Source organism: Erythrolamprus reginae, unplaced genomic scaffold (genome assembly GCF_031021105.1).
Source record: "Erythrolamprus reginae isolate rEryReg1 unplaced genomic scaffold, rEryReg1.hap1 H_3, whole genome shotgun sequence".
Taxonomy (NCBI): Eukaryota; Metazoa; Chordata; class Lepidosauria; order Squamata; family Dipsadidae; genus Erythrolamprus; species Erythrolamprus reginae.
Window position 1 is genome coordinate 847,501 of NW_027248484.1, and position 24,774 is coordinate 872,274.

At 41.8% G+C, this 24,774-nt stretch overlaps 1 protein-coding gene across 1 annotated transcript in view; it reads left to right on the forward strand.

The window, feature by feature from the left end:
* LOC139155560 (arf-GAP with dual PH domain-containing protein 1-like) overlaps positions 1-18,832 on the forward strand; it is a 28,491-nt gene extending 9,659 nt beyond the window's left edge. Inside the window, exons 5-11 of the mRNA XM_070730742.1 lie at positions 2,868-2,980; positions 4,922-5,068; positions 6,888-6,971; positions 8,082-8,144; positions 13,024-13,095; positions 14,635-14,863; positions 16,012-18,832. Coding sequence (XP_070586843.1) covers positions 2,868-2,980; positions 4,922-5,068; positions 6,888-6,971; positions 8,082-8,144; positions 13,024-13,095; positions 14,635-14,863; positions 16,012-16,040 — 737 coding nt within the window. The 3' untranslated portion in view covers positions 16,041-18,832. The remainder of the gene's footprint in view (positions 1-2,867; positions 2,981-4,921; positions 5,069-6,887; positions 6,972-8,081; positions 8,145-13,023; positions 13,096-14,634; positions 14,864-16,011) is intronic.
* The last annotated feature ends 5,942 nt before the right edge of the window (positions 18,833-24,774 follow it).

A 24,774-nucleotide genomic window follows, 5' to 3' on the forward strand; every position in this document is an offset into this window, starting at 1 on the left:
AGAGAGAGAGAAGGAGGGGGAAATTTTAGCTAGAGAACACAACACACAGCAGATACAAACTTAAAGTAAACCGCTCTAAACTCGACTGCAGGAAATACGACTTTAGTAACCGAGTAGTTGATGCATGGAACTCACTACCTGACTCTGTAGTATCGTAACCTAACCCCCAAAATTTTACCTTTGGACTGTCCACTGTTGACCTCTCCTGATTCCTAAGAGGTCAGTAAGGGGAGTGCATAAGTGCACCAGCGTGCCTTCCATCCCCTGTCCTAATGTTTCTCTTACTAGTATCATGTATATTATTATTATTATTATTATTATTATTATTATTATTATTATTATTATTATTATTTATTATATTTGTATGCTGCCCCTCTCTGAAGATTGTTGTATCTTTCTATACTACCAATGCTGCTTGACCAAACAAACAAATAAATAAATAAATAAAAGAGGCTGGCATGGACATCACACATTGTTTAAAAGATCCAGGCTGAGGTGTGGAAGCATAAAATAAGATGTTTAGTGCTCATTGTGCAAAACACAAAAGCTACTTCTGTACAAATCGATGGTGAGGCCACACTTGGAGTACTGTGTACAGTTCTGGTCACCGCACCTCAAGAAGGATATAATGGGACTGGAAAAGGTGCAAAAAAGGGCAAAAAGTATGATCAAGGAAATGGAGCCCCTCCCTTATGAAACCAAGTTGCAACGCCTTGGTTACTTCAGCCTTGAAAGACGGCATTTAAGGGTTGACTTGATCGAAGTGTATAAAATCACGCATGGGATAGAAAAGGTGGATAGACAAAAATTATTTTCTCTATCACACAATACTAGGACGAGGGGCCCCTCCCTAAAGCTCCTAGGTAAGAAAGCGAGGACAAATCAAAGGAAATATTTCTTCGCCCAGAGGGTCCTTGGTTCATGGAATTCACTTCCAGAAGAGGTCGTGACAGCTGTCAGCCTTGATAGCTTCAAGGCAGGATTAGACAGATTCATGGATGCCAAGTGTATTGGTGGTTATTGAAACGGAGGTCCATGTGCAGCCTCTATGTTGGTTGAGGCAGGCAGGGTTCCCTTGGGTCCCATTTATTGGGGGTCAGGGGGAAGGGAGGGTCTTGCCTTCTCTTTCTGCTCAAGATCCCCAGGGACAATTGGTGGGCCACTGTGTGACACAGAATGCTGGACTCGATGGGCTTTGGACTGATTCAGCAGGGCTCTTCTTAGGTTCTTATGTTCTTACACAAGGCCCTTTCTTCTTGTCTTCCAAGGAAAATGAATAAAACAACCCTCTTTCACGCCTGGCCCTCAATCCTTTATTCTGTGCAGAGCTCAACAATAGCACTGTTGTTACTAAAACAGTGGGCGTGGGGTGGAAATGGTGCAGCTGGGAACATCGTGGTTGCAAAGCTGGGGTCTAGGGTAAGAAGGCGTTTTTTGGGGGTGTGGTGGGAGCAACACACAACAGCGTTTGCGGCGTCCTCGTGAGAACCTTGGCATTTCTCACTCCTCTTTGTCTCAAGATGGAACATACGATCTCTTGTTTTACTCCTCGGTTGCACCAAGGAGCCCGGGAATAGATCGATATCTGCCCTTCCTTCTAAATGACACTAAAATGTTCCCCTAACATCAAAAACACCATCAAAAAAGCACAACAAAGAATGTTCTTTCTGCGCCAGCTCAGGGAGCTCAAACTGCCCAAGGAGCTGCTGATCCAGTTCTACAGAGGAAGCATTGAGTCTGTCACCTGCACCTCTATCACTGTCTGGTTTGGTTCTGCAACCCAACAAGCCAGACACAGACTTCAGAATAGCAGAAAAAACAATTGCTGCCAACCTGCCTTCCATTGAGGACCTGTATACTGCACGAGTCAATATGAGGGTGGTGAAAATATTGACTGACCCCTCGCATCCTGGACACAAACTGTTTCAACTCCCACCCTCAAAACGTCGCTACAGAGCACTGCACACCAAAGACAACTAGACACAAGGACAATTTTTTCTGGAACACCATCTCTCTGCTAAACAAATAATTCCCTCAACACCATCAAACTATTTACTAAGTCTAGACTACTATTACTACTAGTTTTTTCTCATCATTCCTATCACCCATTTCCTCCCACTTATGACTGTAACTGTTGCTTGTATTCTTAAGATTTTTATTAATATTGTATCCAGCTACTAGTTATCATGTAAACAGGTCCTGAGGTCCCAACTGAAATAGACTGCTCAAAAAAATAAATAAAAGGAACACTCAACACATCCTAGATCTGAATGAATGAAATATTCTCATTGAATACTTTGTTCTGGACAAAGCTGAAGGTGCTGACAACATTTTATTTATTTTTTATTTATTCATTTGTCCAATACACAAATACATAGGAAGAAAAATAGACATGTAGTGATATATATAAGGGTAAAGTGAACTTAGAGGAGAGGGTATATGAAAGAAAGAAAATATATATGATAAGTGAGAGAAAGGAAAGACAATTGGACAGGGGACGAAAGGCACACCAGTGCACTTATGTACGCCCCTTACTGGCCTCTTAGGAACCTGGAACATGTGAAATTGATTGTCCATCAGTGTTGCTTCCTAAGTGGACAGTTTGATTTCACAGAAGTTTGATTTACTTGGAGTTATATTGTGTTGTTTAAGTGTTCCCTTTATTTTTTTGAGCAGTGTATTTTTACGTGCAAAATTTTAATAAAGATTTTTTTAAATAAAGATTTTAATAAAGCAGAAACCGAACCTCTTATCTCCACCAGGAGACGGTCAGTCACAAGGGAACGATCCAGGTTTCATCTTCTTATCACAAAATACCCATCGGCTTCCAGTAAAAAACACTGCTTTTTCTTCCTGTTTCTACACAGGCTACCGGGAAGGATATTTGTGGAAGAGGGGACGTGACAACGGGCAGTTTCTCAGCAGAAAATTTGTCCTTTCGGAAAGGGAAGGAGCCTTGAAGTACTACAACAGAAATGATGTAAGGAGGTGATAGTGGTGGGATTCAATTTTTTAAAAAACTTCCTGTGGGCATGGCTTGGTGGTCATGTGACTGGGTGGGTGTGGCCAGGGGTGTGACAGGCAGCTCTTGGCCTCCTGCACCCCCTTGGGAGCAAAAATGGACCGCGGAGAGGGAGGCACTTTCCCCCGCATCCTCTTTTGGCCCTAGGATGCAGTGGTGAAATCCAAGGTCTAGCCCAACATTCCTCAAACTTGGTAACTAGATATGTGGACTTCAACTCCCAGAATTCCCCAACCAGCATCATGGCTGGTGCTGTCCAAGGTCCTGATAGCTCCTAACATTTTGAAAAGGGACCATTGCTGGGTCCTATCTTCATAGATGTGACTTCACTCCTTCCCACAATTGGGAAAGAAATAAGGATTGTGACTTCATGGTTGTTTCTGGACCTTCTGGAGATCTTGTGCCAGAAATAAATTCAATTCAATTCAATTTATTTGATTTGTATGCCGCCCTTCTCCGAAGACTCGGGGCAGCTCACAGAATAAATATAAAACAAGCATATAGAACAATCAAATATATTTTAAAAGTACGACTAATAACCCTATGTAATACACCATCATACAATACAATCACACCATTCATCACATTTATTAGTCAGAGGGGCAAGGTCTAATTTCTGTTTATCTATGGTATGTTGTGTGCATGCTTTTTAAATTATGGGTGTTTAGCTTTCTAATTATTGAATTTGTATCATATATTGTTTTCTGTTGTTGTTGTGAGCCGCCCCAAGCCTGCGGAGAGGGGCAGCATACAAATTTAATAAATAAATAAATAAATAAATAATTGCCCCAAGCCTGGCGACATAGGTGAGTCTTAAGATTCTTACGGAAGGTGAGGAGGGTGGGGGCAGTACGAATCTCTGAGTTGATTCCACAGCGCCGGGGCCCCCACAGAGAAGGCTCTTCCCCTAGGCCCCGCCAAACAACATTGTCTAGTTGACAGGACCTGGAGAAGGCCAAATCTGTGGGACCTAACCGGCCACTGGGATTTATGCAGCAGAAGGCGGTCCCGTAAGTAATCTGGTCCGATGCCATGTAGGGCTTTGTAGGTCATTACCCACACTTAGAATAAAGAGTAAACCGGTGTTTATTGATCATTCATTAATGCTCTATTTGAATGGGGTTTTTTTTAAATGATCCTTTTTAGGGGAAAGTTTGAAAGATTCTTTGCATGCTGAGGTCAATTGCAATTAAAACAGAAGCAACTTAACCTGTCTAGGAGATCTATCCACCAATCTCCCATATTTCTTCTGTGTTTACTGAATGATAAGCATAAAACCTATCAGGAAAGACTTAATGAACTCCATCTGTATAGTCTGGAGGACAGAAGGGAAAGGGGGGACATGATTGAAACATTTAAATAAGTGAAAGGGTTAAATAAGGTTCAGGAGGGAAGTGTTTTTAATAGGATGGTGAACCCAAGAACAAGGGGGCATAATCTGAGGTTAGTTGGGGGAAAGATCAGAAGTAACGTGAGAAAAATATTATTTGACTGAAAGAGTAGTAGATGCTTGGAACAAACTTCCAGCAGACGTGGTTGGTAAATCCACAAGAACTGAATGTAAACATGCCTGGGACAAACATCCATCCATCCTAAGATAAAATACAAAAAATAGTATAAGGGCAGAATAGATGGACCATGAGGTCTTTTTCTGCCATCAATCTTCTATGTTTCTATCAATGTGCCTGGGAATTTTGGGATTTGAAGTCCATAGGTCTTAAAGCTGCCAAGGTTGGTCCCTTGGATTTAAACCCCGACCGTATTCCTGATGGATTGCAAAATCCCTTCTCCCAATTTTCCTTGGGCTGGGAACCTGTGTATCAGATGCGCTGCAGATACAACAAAACCTTCCATTGTGGTTGTGGTTAATGTATTGTTGTGCTGTTTTTTTCCTCCAAGGCCAAGGAACCCAAAGCAATTATGAAAATTGAGCATCTCAACGCCACTTTCCAGCCTGAGAAAATTGGAAACCCTCACGGGATGCAGATCACCTACTTGAAGGACAACAGCACAAGGAATATCTTTGTTTACCATGAAGATGGCAAGGTGGGAGCCCCGAAGTAAGGAAGGGAGCAGCTCCGAGAGTTGGTTTGCATGTGGTCCGGAGGAGCAGCAAATAGAGACTTTGTGTCTGTCTGTGCATCCCTTGTGACCTGTGATGACCACAGGGGTGACTGTTAAGAAGGCAACTGTCCAGCCAGTATTGCTCTCTTTGTCTTCTTATCCATCAATCATCTCTCTCTTATTTTTCTCTCTATTTCTCTCTCTCTCTCTATTTATTTTGATCTCTATCATCTGTCCATCCATCCACCCGTCCACCAACCCATCTCTCATTTCTTTCTCTGTTTCTCTCGCATTTCTCTGTCTCTCTATCACCTGTCCACCCATCCACCAACTCATCTCCCTCTCATATTTTTCTTTCTCTGTTTCTCTCTCATTTCTTATTATTTATTTATTTATTTTGTCCAATACACAATGAGAGTTTTAGTGGGTGTATATCTATATACACATAGTAAAATACATGATGAAGGTTATAGAGGAGATACTCATAGTAAAATATATCTAGGAAATAATAGAAAAGAAGGTATAGTAATAGAACATATCAATGAAAGAATAGTAGAAGAGATATAGGAATAGAAGGAAGGTATAGGAGATATAGGAGAGCAATAGGACAGGGGACGGAAGGAACTCTAGTGCACTTATACTCGTCCCTTACTGACCTCTTAGGAATCTGGATAGGTCAACCGTAGATAATCTAAGGGTAAAGTGTTGGGGGTTTGGGGATGACACTATGGAGTCCGGAAATGAGTTCCACGCTTCGACAACTCGGTTGTTGAAGTCATATTTTTTACAGTCAAGTTTGGAGCGGTTAATATTAAGTTTAAATCTGTTGTGTGCTCTTGTGTTGTTGTGGTTGAAGCTGAAGTAGTCGCCAACATCATCTGTCCATCCATCCACCCATCCACCAACTCATCTCTCCCTAATTTCTCTCTCTCTGTGTGTGTTTCCATCTTTCACTCTCTCTCTCTCTCTCTTTCGGTCATCTCTCCATCCACCCATACACCAACCCTTTCTCTGTCTCTCACCCCCACCCCATCTTACCAAAGGGTAACCCTTATCCCTTCCTGAACATCTTGAAATTAATTTGAAACACAATATTATTTCTGACTCAAACTACTTTATATCTTCTTTTTTAAACTACAGCACATGAAAATTAGAGATTAAAAAATGTAGATCTAAAACCAGCAACAATTATTTTGCCATAAGTGACTGCCATTTGTAAACTGAGCTGCCCAAAATTGGTGCTAAGATGAATGGCTATACATACTGCTCAAAAAAATAAAGGGAACACTCAAATAACGTATCCTAGATCTAAATGAATGAAATATTCTCATTGAATGTTCTGTACAAAGTTGAATGTGCACAACAGCAGGTGAAATTGATTGTCAATCAGTGTTGCTTCCTAAGTGGACAGTTTGATTTCACAGAAGTTTGATTCACTTGAAGTTATATTGTTATTTAAGTGTTCCCTTTATTTTTTTTTAGCAGTGTATCTATCTAACTATCTATCTATCTATCTATCTATCTATCTATCTATCTATCTATCTACCTACCTACCTACCTACCTACCTACCTACCTACCTACATTTTTTAAAAGAATAAACTCTGTTTAACAACAGGAATGCACAAAAACTGCCATTTAATTAAATAGAATAATTGTAGAAGTTTGGCCTGGAGAAATGAGATTTAGCGATTGTTGCATTTAAAATCCAGTCCCAGCCAGTTCTAGGAAAAACTGTAGAGAATGCCTCAGAAGTGTGTACTGGTGTGTGTTTATTTACACAACCGTTTTCTTGCCCTTCAGGAAATAGTGGATTGGTTCAACGCCATCCGCGCCGCCCGATTCCATTACTTGCAAGTGGCGTTCCCCGGAGCCAGCGATATTGATGTGAGCTCACCATTTCTTCTTTCTTCTTCTCCTCGTTCTCTGGGAATTATTTATACCACTATTTCTCTTACTTACCAACTTCCAGATTTGTGGACCTCAACTTCCAGAATTCCCAAGAAAGTCCAGGTCACCCTGGTTGAGAATTCTGGGAGTTGGAACATCTAGATTGAAACAGTAAGCTGGCTAAGGAATTCTGGAAATTGAAGTCTGCCTATGTTAAAGTCACCAAGGTGGAGAAACGTTGATTTAATGTGTCTTTGTGTCAAATAACTCCACAAGCCAGCTTTCCTTATTTTATACCTTCTTGCTGCAACAGTTGATGGCTGAGGATCTTTTGGGTGGCTTAACTGAGTTTTTATTCTTCTGGCTGCTTCCTTTTTCCATTGGCACTGCCTTGTACAGTGATACCTTGTCTTACAAACTTAATTGGTTCCGGGACGAGGTTCTTAAGTTGAAAAGTTTGTAAGACGAAACAATGTTTCCCATAGGAATCAATGGAAAAGAGATTAATGCGTGCAAGCCCAAAATTCAACCCTTTTGCCAGTCAAAGTGCCCGTTTTTGCGCTGCTGGGATTTCCCTGAGGCTCCCCTCCATGGGAAACCCCACCTCCGAACTTCTGTGTTTTTGAGATGCTGCAGGGGAATCCCAGCATCGCAAAAACGATCACTTTGCTGGCAACGGAAGCCCGGAGGTGGGGTTTCCCAGCAAAGGGAGCATCAGTGAAATCGCAGCGTTGCAAAAACACCGAAGTCCTCGAAACCCCAGCTCTGGACCTCTGTGTTTTTGCGATGCTGCGATTTCACTGAGGCTCCCCTTGCTGGGAAACCCCACCTTCGGGCTTCCGTTGCCAGCGAAGCGCCCGTTTTTGTGCTGCTGGGATTCCTCTGCTGGGATTCCCCTGCAGCATCACAAAAACATGGAAGTCCGGAGGTGGGGTTTCCCAGCTGCGGTGGTGGGTTTGTAAGGTGAAAATAGTTTGTAAGAAGAGGCAAAAAAAATCTTAAACCCCAGGTTTGTATCTCGAAAAGTTTGTATGACGAGGCGTTTGTAAGACGAGGTATCACTGTATTTCCATCTTCTGATCTCTTTCTCTCATTTGAACGTTCTAGCTGGTGCCAAAACTTTCAAGGAATTATCTGAAGGAAGGCTATATGGAGAAGACTGGGCCAAAGGTAAGATGAGTTTGATCTTTTAAGGTCAAATGCAATTTGACAGGGTTGGGTGGGAAAACAAGGTGACTTTATAATTCCTGATCTCCTTCAATTTAGTGTAATTTAATTAATTTGACCGCTATGCTGCTATGAATCATGGTGATTTGGATTACATCTCAAAGGTGCTTTTTTCGAGACACAAGTGGGCTTTCTGGTTTTTAGTTGAAGAAGTTTTTCTTCTCATCCAAGAAGACAACTGGTTGGTGGGGAATGGAATGGAAATCAGAGCCAAAGAAGCAATCGAGTTGTCGAAGCATGGAACTCATTACCGGACTCTGTAGTGTCAACCCCCAACATTTTCCCCTTAGACTATCCACGATTGACCTCTCCAGGTTCTTAAGAGGTTACTAAGGGGCGTATATTTCTCCTATAACTTTCTTCTATTCCTATATCTCTTCTTCTATTCTTTCATAGATATGTTCTATTACTATATCTTCTTTTCTATTCTTTCATAGATATATTTTACTATGAGTATCTCCTCTATAACCTTCATCATGTATTTTACTATGTGTATATAGATATATACCCACTAAAACCCTCATTGTGTATTGGACAAAATAAATAAATAAGAATAAAATAAATAAATATCTCCTATATCTTCTTTTCCATTCAAATATCTTTTCCTCTATTCTTCATTGACGTATTTTATTCTTATATTTTTTTCTTCTATCCTTCCTTTGATATACATTACTTCATGTCTATTCTCTTTTACCTTCATTGTGTATTGGACAAAATAAATGAATAAAATAAATAAAAATAAATAACGCTTCTTGGATGAGGAACGAAACAACTCCAGTGAAAAACCAGAAAGTTCAGTTGCATCTTGGAAAAAAGCACCTTTGGGACAACCATTATTATTTTATTATTATTATTTATTAGATTTGTATGCCGTATATCTGTAGACTCGGAGCGGCTCACAACAATAACAAAGACAATGCAAGAACAAATCTAATAATTTAAAAAACACTAAAACCCCCATTATTAAAAGCAAGCATACACACAAACATACCATGTATAAACTGTATAGCCCAGGGGAGATGTCTCAGTTCCCCCATGCCTGATGGCAAAGATGTGTCTTAAGAACTTTACGAAAGGCAAGGAGGGTGGGGGCAGTTCTGATCTCTGGGGGAAGCTGGTTCCAGAGGGTCGGGGCCACCACAGAGAAGGCTCTTCTCCTGGGTCCCGCCAAACAACATTGTTTAATCGACGGGACCCGGAGAAGGCCCACTCTGTGGGACCTTATCGGTCGCTGGGATTCATGCAGCAGAAGGCGGTCACGGAGATATTCTGGTCCGATGCCATGAAGGGCTTTACAGGTCATAACCAACACTTTGAATTGTGACCGGAAACTGATCGGCAACCAATGCAGACTGCGGAGTGTTGGTGTAACATGGGCATATTTAGAGAAGCCCATGATAGCTCTCGCAGCTGCATTCTGCACGATCTGAAGTTTCCGAACACTTTTCAAAGGTAGCCCCATGTAGAGAGCGTTGCAGTAGTCGAACCTTGAGGTGATGAGGGCATGAGTGACTGTGAGCAGTGAGTCCCGGTCCAGATAGGGCCGCAATTGGTGCACCAGGCGAACCTGGGCAAACGCCCCCCTCGCCACAACTGAAAGATGTTTCTCTAATGTGAGCATCTCCCTAGACATCACATTTCAAGGTTGGTTATTGCCTTCCTTTGAATGCTTTTTCCAGTTCTGCCCCATAGCGTGTTACGTTGTGAACTACAAAGAGATGCTTGAAATATTTCCGTTGTGGTTGCGTACTTTGGCTAGGAGACCCTGAAAGTCTATTGAAAGCCTTAAGGAGGTATCTTATCATATCCAAAAGGAATCTGATTGGCAAATTTAGCTTGCACTAGAAAGCTAATATTTCACATATTATGGTGGACCCCCAAAATAGGATCTTTGTGGATCTTTCTTTGGTTTTCAAACGAGGGCTGATGGTGGATAGCTTCCTTAAAGGACTACATTATTTATAAACTTGACTGACCAAATGTCTACTAATAGATCATCCCATAATAGCACCGTAACAGGATTAATAGATGTTAATGTATATTTCTGGTGGAGATAGTTTTGATACTTTTTTTACAATGTTTTTTTTTGGGTCGAATAGAATATAATTATTTTTTTTATTAGCCAAGTGTGATTGGACACACAAGGAAGTTGTCTTGGTGCAGATGCTCTCAGTGTATATAAAAGAAAATATAGATTTGTCAAGAATCATATGGTACGACACTTAATGATTGTCATAAGGGTCAAATAAGGAATGAAGAAACAATCAATATTAATAAAAATCTTAAGGATGCAAGCAACAAGTTACAGTCATACGGTCATAAGTGGGAGGAAATGGGTGATAGGAATGATGAGAAAAAACTAGTAGTAATAGTAGTGCAGACTTAGTAAATAGTTTGAGTGTTGAGGGAATTGTTTAGCAGAGTGATGGCGTTTTTATATATGTATAAAATTTTATGTATGTAAAAAGATGTTTCTTTTTTGTGTTTTCCCTCTTTTTGCGATTTTTTTTCCACTTTATATTCTGTCTTTAAAGTTTATATATCAATAAAAATTAATTTTAAAAAAATTACTACCGATTTGGGAATTTGGCTGGTTAAAACGTCTTTGGATGGGGGAGGAAAGCAATTGCACCCTTGCCATTTTTGAAAAAAAAGATTACAGCTATAAATATTGTGCTTCCCAAATTCCAAATGGAGTTATAATGTCCCCAGAGGAGGATTACTGGGCCTGGATTTATTATTATAAGCTATATCTTCTTCTCCAAAATCATGGCTCATTTGTATGGTATTCCTCCCTTCTTTCTGATCCTTAAAACAGACTTGCAGGATTGATTAAAACAGAAAAATTGAGATTTTTAACCTAGTTTTCTCCAGTTTCATATTAGCATTTTATCTGGTTTCTTTAAAAAAAAAGATTTGCAGGTTTTTTTTCTCTCTCTTTCTACTAATTAAGATGAATCAAGAAATTAATTATTTTCTTGTTGCTGTGAGCCAAGGAGAGTTTTAATCAAGCCCTCCTCCATCTCTCTGCTTAACCAATTCATTAAATACACATTCAAACAAGCCCAAGGTTTGCATCGGATTTTAAACTGGAGCTGTCTTTTAAAAGAAAAAAAGAGAGATATTTGTACGGATTGGCCCTGTCACTGCTAACAATTTCAGCGTAGTATAAATTATACATTGTTGGGGGGCGGGGTGGGTGGGTTTGCAACATGTTTCATTCCCACTCCACCCTTTCTCGGGGTCCCACGGGAAATTAAAAGATTAGTGTGGCAGAGATTCAAAAGGAAAACAGAAGTTTAGGCTTATATACTGCTTAAAAAAAAATAAAGGGAACACTCAAAGAACACATCCTAGATCTGAATGGATGAAATATTCTCATGGAATATTTCATTTGCACAACTATTCCATTTGCACAACAGCAGGTGAAATTGACTGTCCATCAGCTTTGCTTCCTAAGTGGACAGTTTGATTTATTTGTCTGTTTGTTTGTTTGTTTATTTATTTATTTATTTAGTCCAATACATAATACACATTTAAGAGAAAGATATGTAATAATATAAGTAAAGAAAAGAATAGAAGAAAAGATATAAAAGTATAAGTGAAAATATTTGAAAGGAAGAAAAGATGAGATAAGGAGAGACAATTGGACAGGGGACGGAAGGCACACTGGTGCACTTATGCACGCCCCTTACTGACCTCTAAGGAACCTGGAGAGGTCAATCGTGGATAGTTTAAGGGAAAAATGTTTGGGGTTAGGGGTTGACACTACTGAGTCAGGTAATGAGTTCCACGCTTCAACAACTCGGTTGCTGAAGTCAAATTTTTTACAGTCACGTTTGGAGCGGTTAATATTAAGTTTGAATCTGTTGCGTGCTCTTGTGTTGTTGCGATTGAAGCTGAAATAGTCATTGACAGGTAGAACATTGCAGCAGATGATCTTGTGGGCAATACTTAGATCGTGTTTTAGGCGACGTAGTTCTAAGCTTTCTAGATCTAGGATTGATAGTCTGCTTTCGTAGGGTGTTATGTTTCGAGTGGAGGAGTGAAGGGCTCTTCTGGTGAAGTATCTTTGGACAGTATCTTTCACAGATGTTTGATTGACTTGAAGTTATATTCTGTTTTTTTAAGTGTTCCCTTTATTTTTTTTGAGCAGTGTATTTCCATATTCAATATTTCTGCTTCTTTCTGGGTAGGAAAACACATGCAAAAAATTTCCCCAGCTGTCAGGATTGATACAAATATGAACCACATACTTCTAGAACTTTGCTGTATGGACTACTTTGCTGTATGGACTACTTTAAAAAATAAAAAAGATGTACATGTGGCTGTTTTTAGGATTTGTGGCAAGCTTTGTATCTTGTCTTTTTTTTTTGGAAGTAGATAAACTTGAAGAATAATTATTACAGCCTGGTTATCATAGCTGGAATTTGAACCTTGTAATCTGTTCTGTTTGGTTGTAGTTCTGTGTGTTGCCTGAATACACAGACACAAATAAGCCATCGTTGTAGGCTTTTTATAACCTGGGAATCCAGCCAATTGTGACTTCTTTAATAAACTTTAATAAGCCATAGAAAACTACGGCTCCGCTAGTCGTGAGTTTAACCCCTTCACCTCCTCTTTACAGGGTCCGAAGACGTTTCAAGTAAAAGCAAATTAAGCTTTTCCTTAAACCCCTACATGTGCAATTAACAAGACCATCTTTAATGTTAAAAATATTTTTTAAAAAGTAAAATAAAGGAAAATAAAATCATCTACTTTGTATTTTAGATAAATTGGTTTATTAATGATTTTTTTTTCTTTTTCGTTTCTTTGCTTTTAGCAAACAGAAGGGTTCAAAAAACGCTGGTTTACCCTGGATGATAGAAGATTAATGTATTTTAAGGATCCTTTGGTAAGTCTCCCTCCTCCTCCTCCTCCTCTTCTCCCTCCTCCTCCTCTTCTTCCTCTTCCTCCTCCTTCTCTTCTTCCTCCTCCTCCTCTCCTCCTCCTCTTTCTCCTCTTCTCCTCTTCTTCCTCCTCCTCCTCAACTTTTCAAATGCACCAACAGCCTTCAAATATGTCTACAATTCCTTTGAGTCTTTCAACTGTCCATGGGGCTTGGTTTCCATTTGCTTGACCACCTTGGTTGTCTTCTCCAGTCCCTCAACTCCTTGCTGGATATCGTATTCCAAGTGGCATCTGACCAAAGCAGGGAAGAAGGGGGACAATTCGTCCTTTAATTCCTTTCACGATAGCATTTGCCTTTTTTTTAACAGCTGCCTCGCACTCTTGGCTCTTGTTCAACGTCCGATGTTCCAGAACACGCAGATCCTTTTCACAGGCCCTCTTGCCAAAACAGATCGGCCCCATCTTGCCACTGGCTCTTTTTTCTCTGTCTACAAAGAGAGAGAGAGAGAGAGAGAGAGGGAGGGAGGGAGGGAGGGAGAAAGAGAGAGAGAGAGACTCTTTGTTTCTGGTCAATTTCACCCTGTTGGCTTCAAGCCTCTCTAGATTTTCTTAACCCCCCCCCCTCTTTTTCGTCTAAAATAATTGTTCTGCTTTCTCTCTTCTGGTTTGAAGAGAGAGATTTTTTTCCTTTAGATTTTTCTTTAGATAGATAGGTAGGTAGTTAGGTAGGTAGGTAGATGATAGATAGATAGATAGATAAGATAGATAGATAGATAGATAGATAGATAGATAGAGGGATGGGTGGGTGGGTTTGGATGGATGGATGGATGGATGGATAGATAGATATAGAGATAGATGGATAGATATAGAGAGATTAGATAGAGAGATGACAGATAAATGATAGAAGACGGATTTAGATGGATGATAGATAGGCAGGAAGGATTGGATAAGATAGGTATAGATAGAGATAGAGATAGATGACAAATGATAGAAGACATAGATAGATAGAGAGACAGACAGACAGGATAAATTAAATAGATAGGATTAGATAGATAAGATATATAGGATTGGATAGCTAGATAGATAAAATAGATAAGATAGATTAGATTAGGATAGATAGATAGATGATAGATGGATAGATGATAGATAGATAGAGAGAGAGAGAGAGAGGGAGAAAGATAGATAGATAGATAGATAGGTCAGGGCTTACTTTTGGGGTAGGTCATATTTTCAGGAAAACTGTAGATGTACACATAAAGATAAGTAGAGATAGATAGACAATAGATGAAATGAGGAAAGAAGAAAGAAGGGAGGAAGGATGAAAGAAAGAAAGAGAAGAAAAGAAGGAAGGAAAGAAGAGAAAGGAAGATTTCCCCCCCTATTCTTGACTTTTCCATGGAGACCCTGTTGAGGAAGGGAAGGATGGTTGGCTTGGCCTTCAGATCTTGTCTCCATTGTTAATTTTTGCAGAACCCTCAACCCCCTCCCCAAGATTAATCCTTCCACTCCTTTGCAAACTCCTTCTGCTCTGTCTTCTACTCAGGATGCTTTCGCCAGGGGAGAGGTTTTTATTGGGAGCAAAGAAAACAGCTACAAGGCCCTGGAGGGGCTCCCACCGTCCATCCAGGGGAATCACTGGCAGTACGGAGTCACCATCATCACCCCTGACCGGAAGTTCCTCTTTGCCTGCGAGACCCAAAGCGACCAGCTGGAGTGGATCTCCGTTTTCCAGACACTGATCAATCGTCCGATGTTGCCGCAGGAATTCGCAGGTGAGGCTCCAGCATTCGGCCTTCGGGGTGCAGCCATCGCTCGCACCGTGTGGACGGAAGCCTTCACCAAAACTGGTGCCGTTGTAATCTTAAATGGTCATTAAACAAACCATTGTAAGTCGAGGACCTCCGGTAAAGAGGCTATTGGGGGTTCCAAGCAGTATCAGGTTGCAGCTGGTACGGTCCAATACGGCGTCCCGGTAGCAAAAATGGAACTGCTCTGTACAAAATTGAATGTGCTGACAACATGTGAAATGAATTGTGTTGCTTCTTAAGTGGAGAGTTTGATTTCACAGGAGTTTGATTTACTTGGAGTTCTGTTGTGTTGTTTTTAAGTGTTCCCTTTATTTTTTGAGCAGTATAATTGGAAAACTATAAGTTTACATGGTTACATACTTTTGCTGATAAGTGAAAAGGAAGGGAGCCTAGTATAGATCTATTTCAGCCTTGTTATGGCCTCATCAGCTAGACATACCCTTACGGGATTTGAACCTGTAGCCTTCTGCATAGATAGATAGATAGATAGGTAGATAGATAGATAGATAGATGATAGACAGACAGACAGACAGACATAGAGAGATAGATAGATAGATAGATAGATGATAGATAGACAGACAGACAGACATAGAGAGATGATAGATAGATAATAAAGATAGATATATAGATATATAGATAATAGATAGGTGATGATAGATAGATAGATAGATAGATAGACAGACAGACAGACAGATAGATATAGAGAGATAGATAGATGATAGATATATATATATACAGTATATAGATAGATAGATAGATAGATAGATAATAAAGATAGATATATAGATAATAGGTGATAAAGATAGATAGAAAGATAGATAGATAGACAGATGATAAAGATAGATAGATATAGAGAGATGAGAGAGAGAGAGAGATAATATATCTATCTTTATTATCTATCTATCATCTCTCTATCTATCTCTCTCTGATAGATAGATAGTTAGATGATAGATAGATAGATAGACAGATGATAAAGAAAGATAGAGATAGAGATAGATAGACAGACAGACAGATGATAAAGGGATAGATAGATAGATAGATGATAAAGATAGATAGAGCAGCTTCTTTGATGATATAATTTATTTCTTTTTTTGTGTGTTTTTCCTTTCCAGTGGAAGCCCATTTCAAGCATAAACCCTAAGCGACGATGTCGAAGCAAGATCGACTTGCGACCCTCAAGGACATTGGTTTCGTTTCGTTTCGTTTTTGTTTGCAATGACCCAAAAAAGAAAGAAAATGCAATGATATCATTAGTGAAACCTTTTGAGAACCACAAGACGGGAGGTGCAATTAAAACGCGTGAGCTGCCGAACATGGTGCTGCCTTCCGAAAGGAAACTCACAGACAATAGCAGCCTTCACGCTATTCCTGAGAAGGTCTTCTTGGACACTCACGGGGTGAATAACCCGGACGCACTAAAGAATCGTGTCTGACGTTTTGGGAGAAACCTGACGCTATGTTCTTCTTTTCCTTTCTTCTGTTGGGTTCTCGGCTGAGCTATGGTGGCGATGTCCATGCGTGGGAACATTTCCCCCCCAAGAAGATTCACGTACAGAGATCGTAGCAGAACCTAGCAACCGTCCATGGAAGGTATCATTGATGATACCTTGTCCAACTCTGGTCTGGGAGTAGGCAGGAGGGGAGGTAGAAAGAGGTTGTGCATCATGAAAGCTGGACAAAGGGCCTCCGTTGTCTTGATAGATTGCTACTGATGTGGTGACAATCTTCTAATGCATCTGTTCCACTCACCCAGCCTTAAAAGAATAACAGAGTTGGAAGAGGTCTGCTGGCCCAACCCTTGCTGAAACAGGAGACCTTATACCAGTGATGGTGGACCTATGGCACAGGTGATAGAGGTGGCACACGGAGCTATATCTGCTGGCACGCTAGCCGTTGCACTAGCTCAACTCCAATGTGCAGTTGTGTGCTGGCCAGCTGATTTTTGCCACCTCCCCAGGCTCTGGGAAGGTGCTTTTGGCTTCCAAAGAGCCTCCATTGGGATGGGGGAGGGCGTTTTTACCCTCCCCGGCTCCAGGAAGCCTTTGGAGCCTGGGGAGGGTGAAACAAGAGCCTACTGGGCCCTCCAGAATTTGGGAAACAGGCTGTTTCCAGCCTCCAGAGGGACTCCTCTGGGGTGGGGGAAGCTGTTTTCGCCCTCCCCAGGCATTGAATTATAGCTGTGGGCACTGTTTTGGCACCCGAGGGAAACAAGGTTCGCCATCACTGCCTTACACTATTTCACACCAATGCTGGTCCAATCTCCTGCAATGGAGGACACTCAATTTCTGGAGGCAAGCCACTGATTCATTGCTCAACAAATGAATCATTTCTTGAAGGCGTTTGAAGTGGAGAAGCCGGGTTTAAGCCATTTCTTCAGGTTGTGTGGCTTCTTGGCCCACTGTGATGCTTGAAGAACGAACCCTAATCATGTCATTTGGAGGGACTAAGCTAAGAAGGGAATGGAGAAATAGCAGCCCTCTGGGTGACTCAATAAAGGAACTGAAAATCTTGATTTCCCCATCTCTGAACTCGACAGGAGCCTCCTTGGTATTGTCCCCCAAAAAGTCAAGATGGTAGCTGTGATGGAACCTCACAAGCATTACCTTCCCTCAGAAGAATTCGGGATATTGTCACCCAACCATGACCAAGCTGAAGTCCATGGCGAACCAGGACAAACTTTTTGCAATTGTCCCTTGACAATCGTCCATCCATGCAAAGCGGTGATTAAATGCACATAAAGCACTAAATGATGGTTTGCTTCACCTCGGTTTGATGATTTGAGTTCGCATCGTACGCGAAGTCTAGCACAACCCAATCCAATTCACGGAGAAGCGGGATGATTTTCACCGGTGAAAAGTTACTTTCGAAGTCAACTTTTCCAAGAAGACAACATGCTAATAATAACAACATCAACAAGAAGCCTTTAACCCAAGGATGGGCAATGAATTTTCCCAAAAGGCCACCGGAGAAATTAGGACCTGTTGTGGAGGGCCAAACCAATTGCATTGTGAAAGTGTGTAGATAATTTTTTTTTTTCTAAAAAGAGGTTGTCTTCAGAATTAAAGCACTGCAGCTACTTGGCGTGCCTGGCGTCCACTTATTTGTACACTTCATTTCTAATTTTGGATTGACCTCCCATGGGCTGGACAGCGATAGCCATAAGATACCCAAGTCTGCTCAACCTCAGACCAAGCATCCGTTAAAAACATCAATTCATAAAACGGCTTAGAAATTAAACCCAGCACAAGTAGCCCACAAGTTAGAAAGCAAACCATGGTTTGATTCAAAGCACCGTTAGCTTCTGCAGGCAAGAGATTCCCTGTTTACGTTTTTTGGCGAGCGAGAGATATTTAAGAATCCACTTCAGGAGGACTATCGTTGACTAATATGGAATTTTAATTTTCCTTCTGTTTTCGTCATGTTTAGCCATCCGACAACTGGTTTGCGCCTCTCTCTCTTCTGTAAAGCCAGATAGTAGCCATACTTTGTATGATTGTCTATTTATACTGACCGACACAGCAGGTTAATCTGCCTTTTTGGCTGAACTCTCCTTGTTTCTCATCTTCTCTCTCTTGGACGTAAGATTATATTAATTCTTGCTCCTCCGCAGGCTCAGCTCTGACCTTCACAAGTTTTTTACAGATCAGGTACAGAAGAATTCTTCTGAAGAATCCAGGACTAGTTTTTCCTGCATCGGAAGACAGAATCTCGATTAAAAACCGGTTCCTCTTCCTCCATTCCAATGTTTCTGTAAGACCAGGTCTATCTCTCGTCTGTCTGTCCCGTTGCGTACCATTGTTCAGTTGGATGGTTAAAACTGTGGCGGTACTAACTATCCTCCACCCCAATAAATTATTATCCTGTTGGCTTGATCTAAGGCGTGTCTGATTAAAACAAAAAATAAAAATTCTCTGGGTTTTTCTCGTTGTGCAATATTTGAAGTTGGTTTTTTTTTTCTTTAAAAAAAAGTTAAAATGAGGAAGAGCATCTTTAAAGCCTCGTTTAAGATTTATTTTTAGATTGGAAAATTCTTGGCTTCCAAGAAAGTAGGCAGTGAAAAATTGCTTCGTAAATGATGGCAGTTCATATGCAAAGGATACCTTCCTTAAAAAGCAGACTTAGGAAATAAATAAAATACCCGCTAACGTAGTATGCAGAGAAAGCGTGGTTGTAGTTACTGCAAGGGGGAGTAAATGGGGAGTCAGATGCATTTTGTTACGGTGGGCTATGGTGCACTTCTAAGTTGATCGTTCCAATTGGCTGAAAACCGAAACCTCTACGATAGAGGTGTGTTGGCAATATTGTTTTATCGCTTGTTGTGAGCCGCCCCGAGTCTTCGGAGAGGGGCGGCATACAAATCTAATAAATTATTATTATTAATTATTTTACGTTGGGAACTTCAACTCCCAGAATTCCACAGCCAGCAACTTCCCAGCTCTAAAACAAAATGTTTTTGTGTTTGTTTTATTGTTAGTTTAATTTAGTTTATTTAGATTTGTATGCCGCCCCTCTCCGAAGACTCGGGGCGGCTAACAACAATAAAAAACAATGTAACAAATCTAATATTAAAAAGTAATCTTAAAAAAAAACCCCAATTTAAGAGACCAATCATACCAACAAACATACCATGTATAAATTCTATAAGCCTAGGGGGAAGGGAGAAAAAAAAAATTCAATTCCCCCATGCCTGACAACAGAGGTGGGTTTTAAGGAGCTTGCGAAAGGCAAGGAGGGTGGGGGCAACTCTGATATCTGGGGGGAGCTGGTTCCAGAGGGTTGGGGCCGCCACAGAGAAGGCTCTTCTCCTGGGTCCCGCCAAATGACATTGTTTAGTTGACGGGACCCGGAGAAGGCAAACTCTGTGGGACCTAACCGGTCGCTGGGATTCGTGCGGCAGAAGGCGGTCCCGGAGATATTCTGGTCCGGTGCCAGGAAGGGCTTTATAGGTCATAACCAACACTTTGAATTGTGACCGGAAACTGATTGGCAACCAATGCAGACTGCGGAGTGTTGGTGTGACATGGGCGTATAGAGGGAAGCCCATGATTGCTCTCGCAGCTGCATTCTGCACGATCTGAAGTTTCCGAACACTTTTCAAAGGTAGCCCCATGTAGAGAGCGTTACAGCAGTCGAGCCTCGAGGTGATGAGGGCATGAGTGACTGTGAGCAGTGAGTCCCGGTCCAGATAGGGCCGCAACTGGTGCACCAGGCGAACCTGGGCAAACGCCCCCCTCGCCACAGCTGAAAGGTGTTTCTCTAATGTGAGCTGTGGATCGAGGAGGACGCCCAGGTTGCGGACCCTCTCTGAGGGGGTCAGTAATTCCCCCCCCCCCGGGTTATGGATGGACAGATGGCATTGTCCTTGGGAGGCAGGACCCACAGCCACTCCGTCTTATCTGGGTTGAGCTTGAGTCTGTTGACACCCATCCAGACCCCAACAGCCTCCAGGCACCGGCACACCGCTTTGAGTCTAAGGAGAAGGGTGGCATAGAAATCTAGATAGATGATAGCTAGATAGCTAGAGGCCAGATTCTCCTCTGATCAACTGGGCAGATTGATCCAAGTTCTTAACAGACAATGCTCTCTTTGTCTTTCGCCACAAGTCTTTCGCAAGTCTGTCGCTCCCCAGGAAATGTGTTGCAATATCTAGAGGAAGTACCATTTCATTGGTTTGCAAGAGTCTTCTACAAGTCCTTCCTCAGAAGAGAGTGTTTGTGGCTCAGAGTTGAACTGTAGGGGTGTTCGCTGCTTTCTTCCTCCCCCAACCCCATGTACTTGTTTATTAAATGTAAGGAGCTGTCCGTCTCACAAAACAAGCGACTTCAGCAAAAGAGAAAACCTAGAATGGTGATGGCGAATCTATGGCACAGGCTCACAAGACAGAGTGGTTGTGGGTTCTGCCTCCAAAGGACAATTCCACCTGTCCGTCCATCATCCTTGGGGGCGGAAGCTTTTGCCTCCCCTCAGAGAGGGTCCGCAACTTGGGCGTCCTCCTTGACCCACAGATGAGTTTAGAACACCATCTTCTCAACTGTGGCGAGGGAGATGTTTGCCCAGCTTTGCCTGGTGCACCAGTTGCGGCTCTATCTTGACTGGGAGCCTCTTCTCGCAGTCACTCATGCCCTTATCACCTTTAGGTTTGACTACAGCAATGCTCTCTGCATGGGGCTGCCTTTGAAGACTACCTTAGCTCCTCTGAGTCCGCTTCGGAATGAGTGGCATATAAGTACAATAAATAAAGAGCGTTCGGAGACTACAGGTGGTGCAAAAATAGAAACATAGAAGACTGACGGCAGAAAAAGACCTCATGGTCCATCTAGTCTGCCCTTATACTATTTCCTGTATTTGATCTTACAATGGATATAGGCAAGAAAAATCTTGAGCACCCGGTTCTTATCTAAAAAAGGTCTTAAGTAGAGGTGTTCTTAAGTAGAGGCACCACTGTAATAAAATAAATATTTGAGGGCACATGATGCTTTGCCCTGTGTCAGCTCCAGGGTGCACATGTGTGCTGACCAGCTGATTTTCAGCATTCTGGAGGATGGGGGGAGGCCATTTTCGACCGCCCCAGGCTTCAGGAAAGCCTCTGGAGCCCATGGATGCTGAAAACAGCCCAACTAGAAGTTAGAACTAGGAAACTGCAGTTGAATGTTTCCAAATGTAAAATAATGCACTTGGGGAAAAGGAATCCTCAATCTGAGTATTGTATTGGCAGTTCTGTGTTAGCAAATACTTCAAAAGAAAAGGATTTAGGGGTAATGATTTCTGACAGTCTCAAAATAGGTGAACAGTGCAGTCAGGCGGTAGGGAAAGCAAGTAGGATGCTTGGCTGCATAGCTAGAGGTATAACAAGCAGGAAGAGGGAGATTATGATCCCGCTATATAGAATGCTGGTGAGACCACATTTGGAATACTGTGTTCAGTTCTGGAGACCTCACCTACAAAAAGATATTGACAAAATTGAACGGGTCCAAAGACGGGCTACAAGAATGGTGGAAGGTCTTAAGCATAAAACGTATCAGGAAAGACTTCATGAACTCAATCTGTATAGTCTGGAGGACAGAAGGAAAAGGGGGGACATGATCGAAACATTTAAATATATTAAAGGGTTAAATAAGGTCCAGGAGGGAAGTGTTTTTAATAGGAAAGTGAACACAAGAACAAGGGGACACAATCTGAGGTTAGTTGGAGGAAAGATCAGAAGCAACATGAGAAAATATTATTTCACTGAAAGAGTAGTAGATCCTTGGAACAAACTTCCAGCAGACGTGGTAGATAAATCCACAGTAACTGAATTTAAACATGCCTGGGATAAACATAGATCCATCCTAAGATAAAATACAGAAAATAGTATAAGGGCAGACTAGATGGACCATGAGGTCTTTTTCTGCCGTCAGACTTCTATGTTTCTATGTTCTTTTGCTGGCTGTCATTTATCTTCCAGTTTTGTGATGGGCTCCTTTTTTTAGACTTAAAAAACCAGAAACTTTTCTCTGTTCAAAAGGATTCTGAACTGCGACCCCGCCAGCTGTTACGAAACAAATGGGTTTCCCCCCTCCCACTTTTCGGCGAAACCCCTCCAGACTCATGACGCCTTTGCACAATTGACACACAAGGGATTGAAGGAACTAACCACGTTCCAGGACATTCCGGTTATAATGGTGGAAAGGGCTAAAAAAACAAATAAAAGGAACTAGATCGCAGCAGCATCTCTACATTGGGTGGGTTTGTGTCTGAAGACGTGTGTGTGTGTGTGTGTATCTGAGCTTCAGCACCACCTAGTGACTTAAAGCAGAAAAATTAAAACTGGGTGCCGATTGGAGAGATTTGGCTTAGGGTTGCAAGTTGCTTGAAATGTTACATATACAGGGGGTGGACAAAAAAATGGAAACACATTGCAGCTCTTCCTTGGAATCCAGATTTATGAAGCTCTCTTTGAACAGTTTTTGTGGAATCAGGGTTCTGTACGTGTCTATTGAGCTCTGTAGTGATTTTAGGAGCTGCGGTCTGGCGATCCACTCTAACCATTCGCTTTAGAGTCCGATGGTCTCTCTCAGACCACTTCGACTTTCGACCAGACCTGTGCTTGGCTGAGGACGTTTTCCCTTCTTTCAAAAGCAGTCATGACTTTGGAGACTTGACCTCTTGAAACGCCAAACATTCGGGCACTTTCTATTACACTAGTGCCTGCCATTCGAGCACCAACAATTTGGCCTCTTTGAAAGTCTGAGAGGTCTGCCATTTCTAGAAGGTTATAACCCATTTCCTTAAATTTCTGTATATAAAAAAAGGTAGTTTAAAAAAGCATATCAAATAACAGAATTTAAAAAACATTAAAATATGTCAAGTTTTGATTGATTTGAACGTGTTCAAACATGATGCCAAAAAGTCAAGTGTTTCCATTTTTCTGTCCACGCCGGTCGTTATACCAAACGGCTAAGCCGTGGAGAAATATCTGGAGCTGAGGAAGCAAGTTCTTGCTACAGTTATGCTCATTTTTGCTTGACTCTGCCAGGCAGGGCGATCCGGTTTTTTTTTTACATGATTTCCCCCTGACTTTTAAACATTTTAATAGTTTGTTTCCTCTCCCGATTTATTCTGGTTTTTTTCACAAATTCCCTAATAATTCCCGAACTGCCGATTTCCCTGGTAATTCCCTGATTTTCAGGTTTGCTGGACACCCTGATCACTCCATAGTGCTTTTACAGCCCTAAACAGTTTACAAAGTCAGTGTCTCACCCCCAACAATCTGGCTCCTCATTTGACCCACCTCGGAAGGATGGAAGGCTGAGTCAACCTTGAGCCGGTGGTGAGATTTGAACTGCTGAACTACAGCTAGCTGTTTGACCGTTGCTGTGTCCCTAGGATACGTGATCCTCTTGGTCAACCTTCTGACAGGCAGTGTGAAAGCCGCTTAACAACCCGGGTTACTAACCTATTCAACGATTCGCTTAAAGACGGAGGGCTCGAAAGGACATACAATGGGGCAAAACCCACTTAACAAATATCTCATTCAGCAACGTAAAGGTTTGGGCTCAGCTGGGATCTTACGTACAAAAGCTGATTAAGGACAATTATCTTTCTCTTGAAATGATCCCATAAACCCTGGGCAATTGAATGAAGCTAGCAGGGTGTTTACTGGCCCATTGCCCTTCTGTCGCCAATGTGGAGTTATATTCAGCAGATATACAGTGGTACCTCTACTTACGAACTTAATTCGTTCCGTGACCAGGTTCTTAAGTAGAAAAGTTTGTAAGAAGCAATTTTTCCCATAGGAATCAATGTAAAAGCAAAGAAGGCATGCGATTGGGGAAACCACAGGGAGGGTGGAGGCCCTGTTTCCTCCCAGGAGATTCCTAGAGAGGCCCCAAGTAGGCTTCTCCCCGCCTTTTCTGGCTGTTTCCTCCCAGAAGATTCCTAGAGAGGCCCCAAGGAGGCTTCTCCCCGCCTTTTCCGGCTGTTTCCTCCCAGAAGATTCCTAGCGAGGCCCCACGGAGGCTTCTCTCTGCCTTTCCTGCTTACAGTTTCTGAGGCTTGGGATTGTAAGTGGAAAATGGTTCTTGAGAAGAAGCAAAAAAATCTTGAACACTTGGTTCTTATCTAGAAAAGTTCGTAAGTAGAGGCATTCTTAGATAGAGGTACCACGGTATTCTCATCATGCCCAGAGAGAGACATCTCTGCCTCTACCTAGGACTGAATTCACAACCACCTGACTGTGAGGCAAGAGCTCTACGTTTAGGCCACCACACCACTGAAAACCTGGTAGGACAATAGCTTGAGAAAAATAAGATGTGGTAGAAAGATCCCAGGAAGCTGAGGGAAACCATAGCCAGCTACCGCAGAAAATAAAGAATCGTGGTTTAAAGCTCTCATCC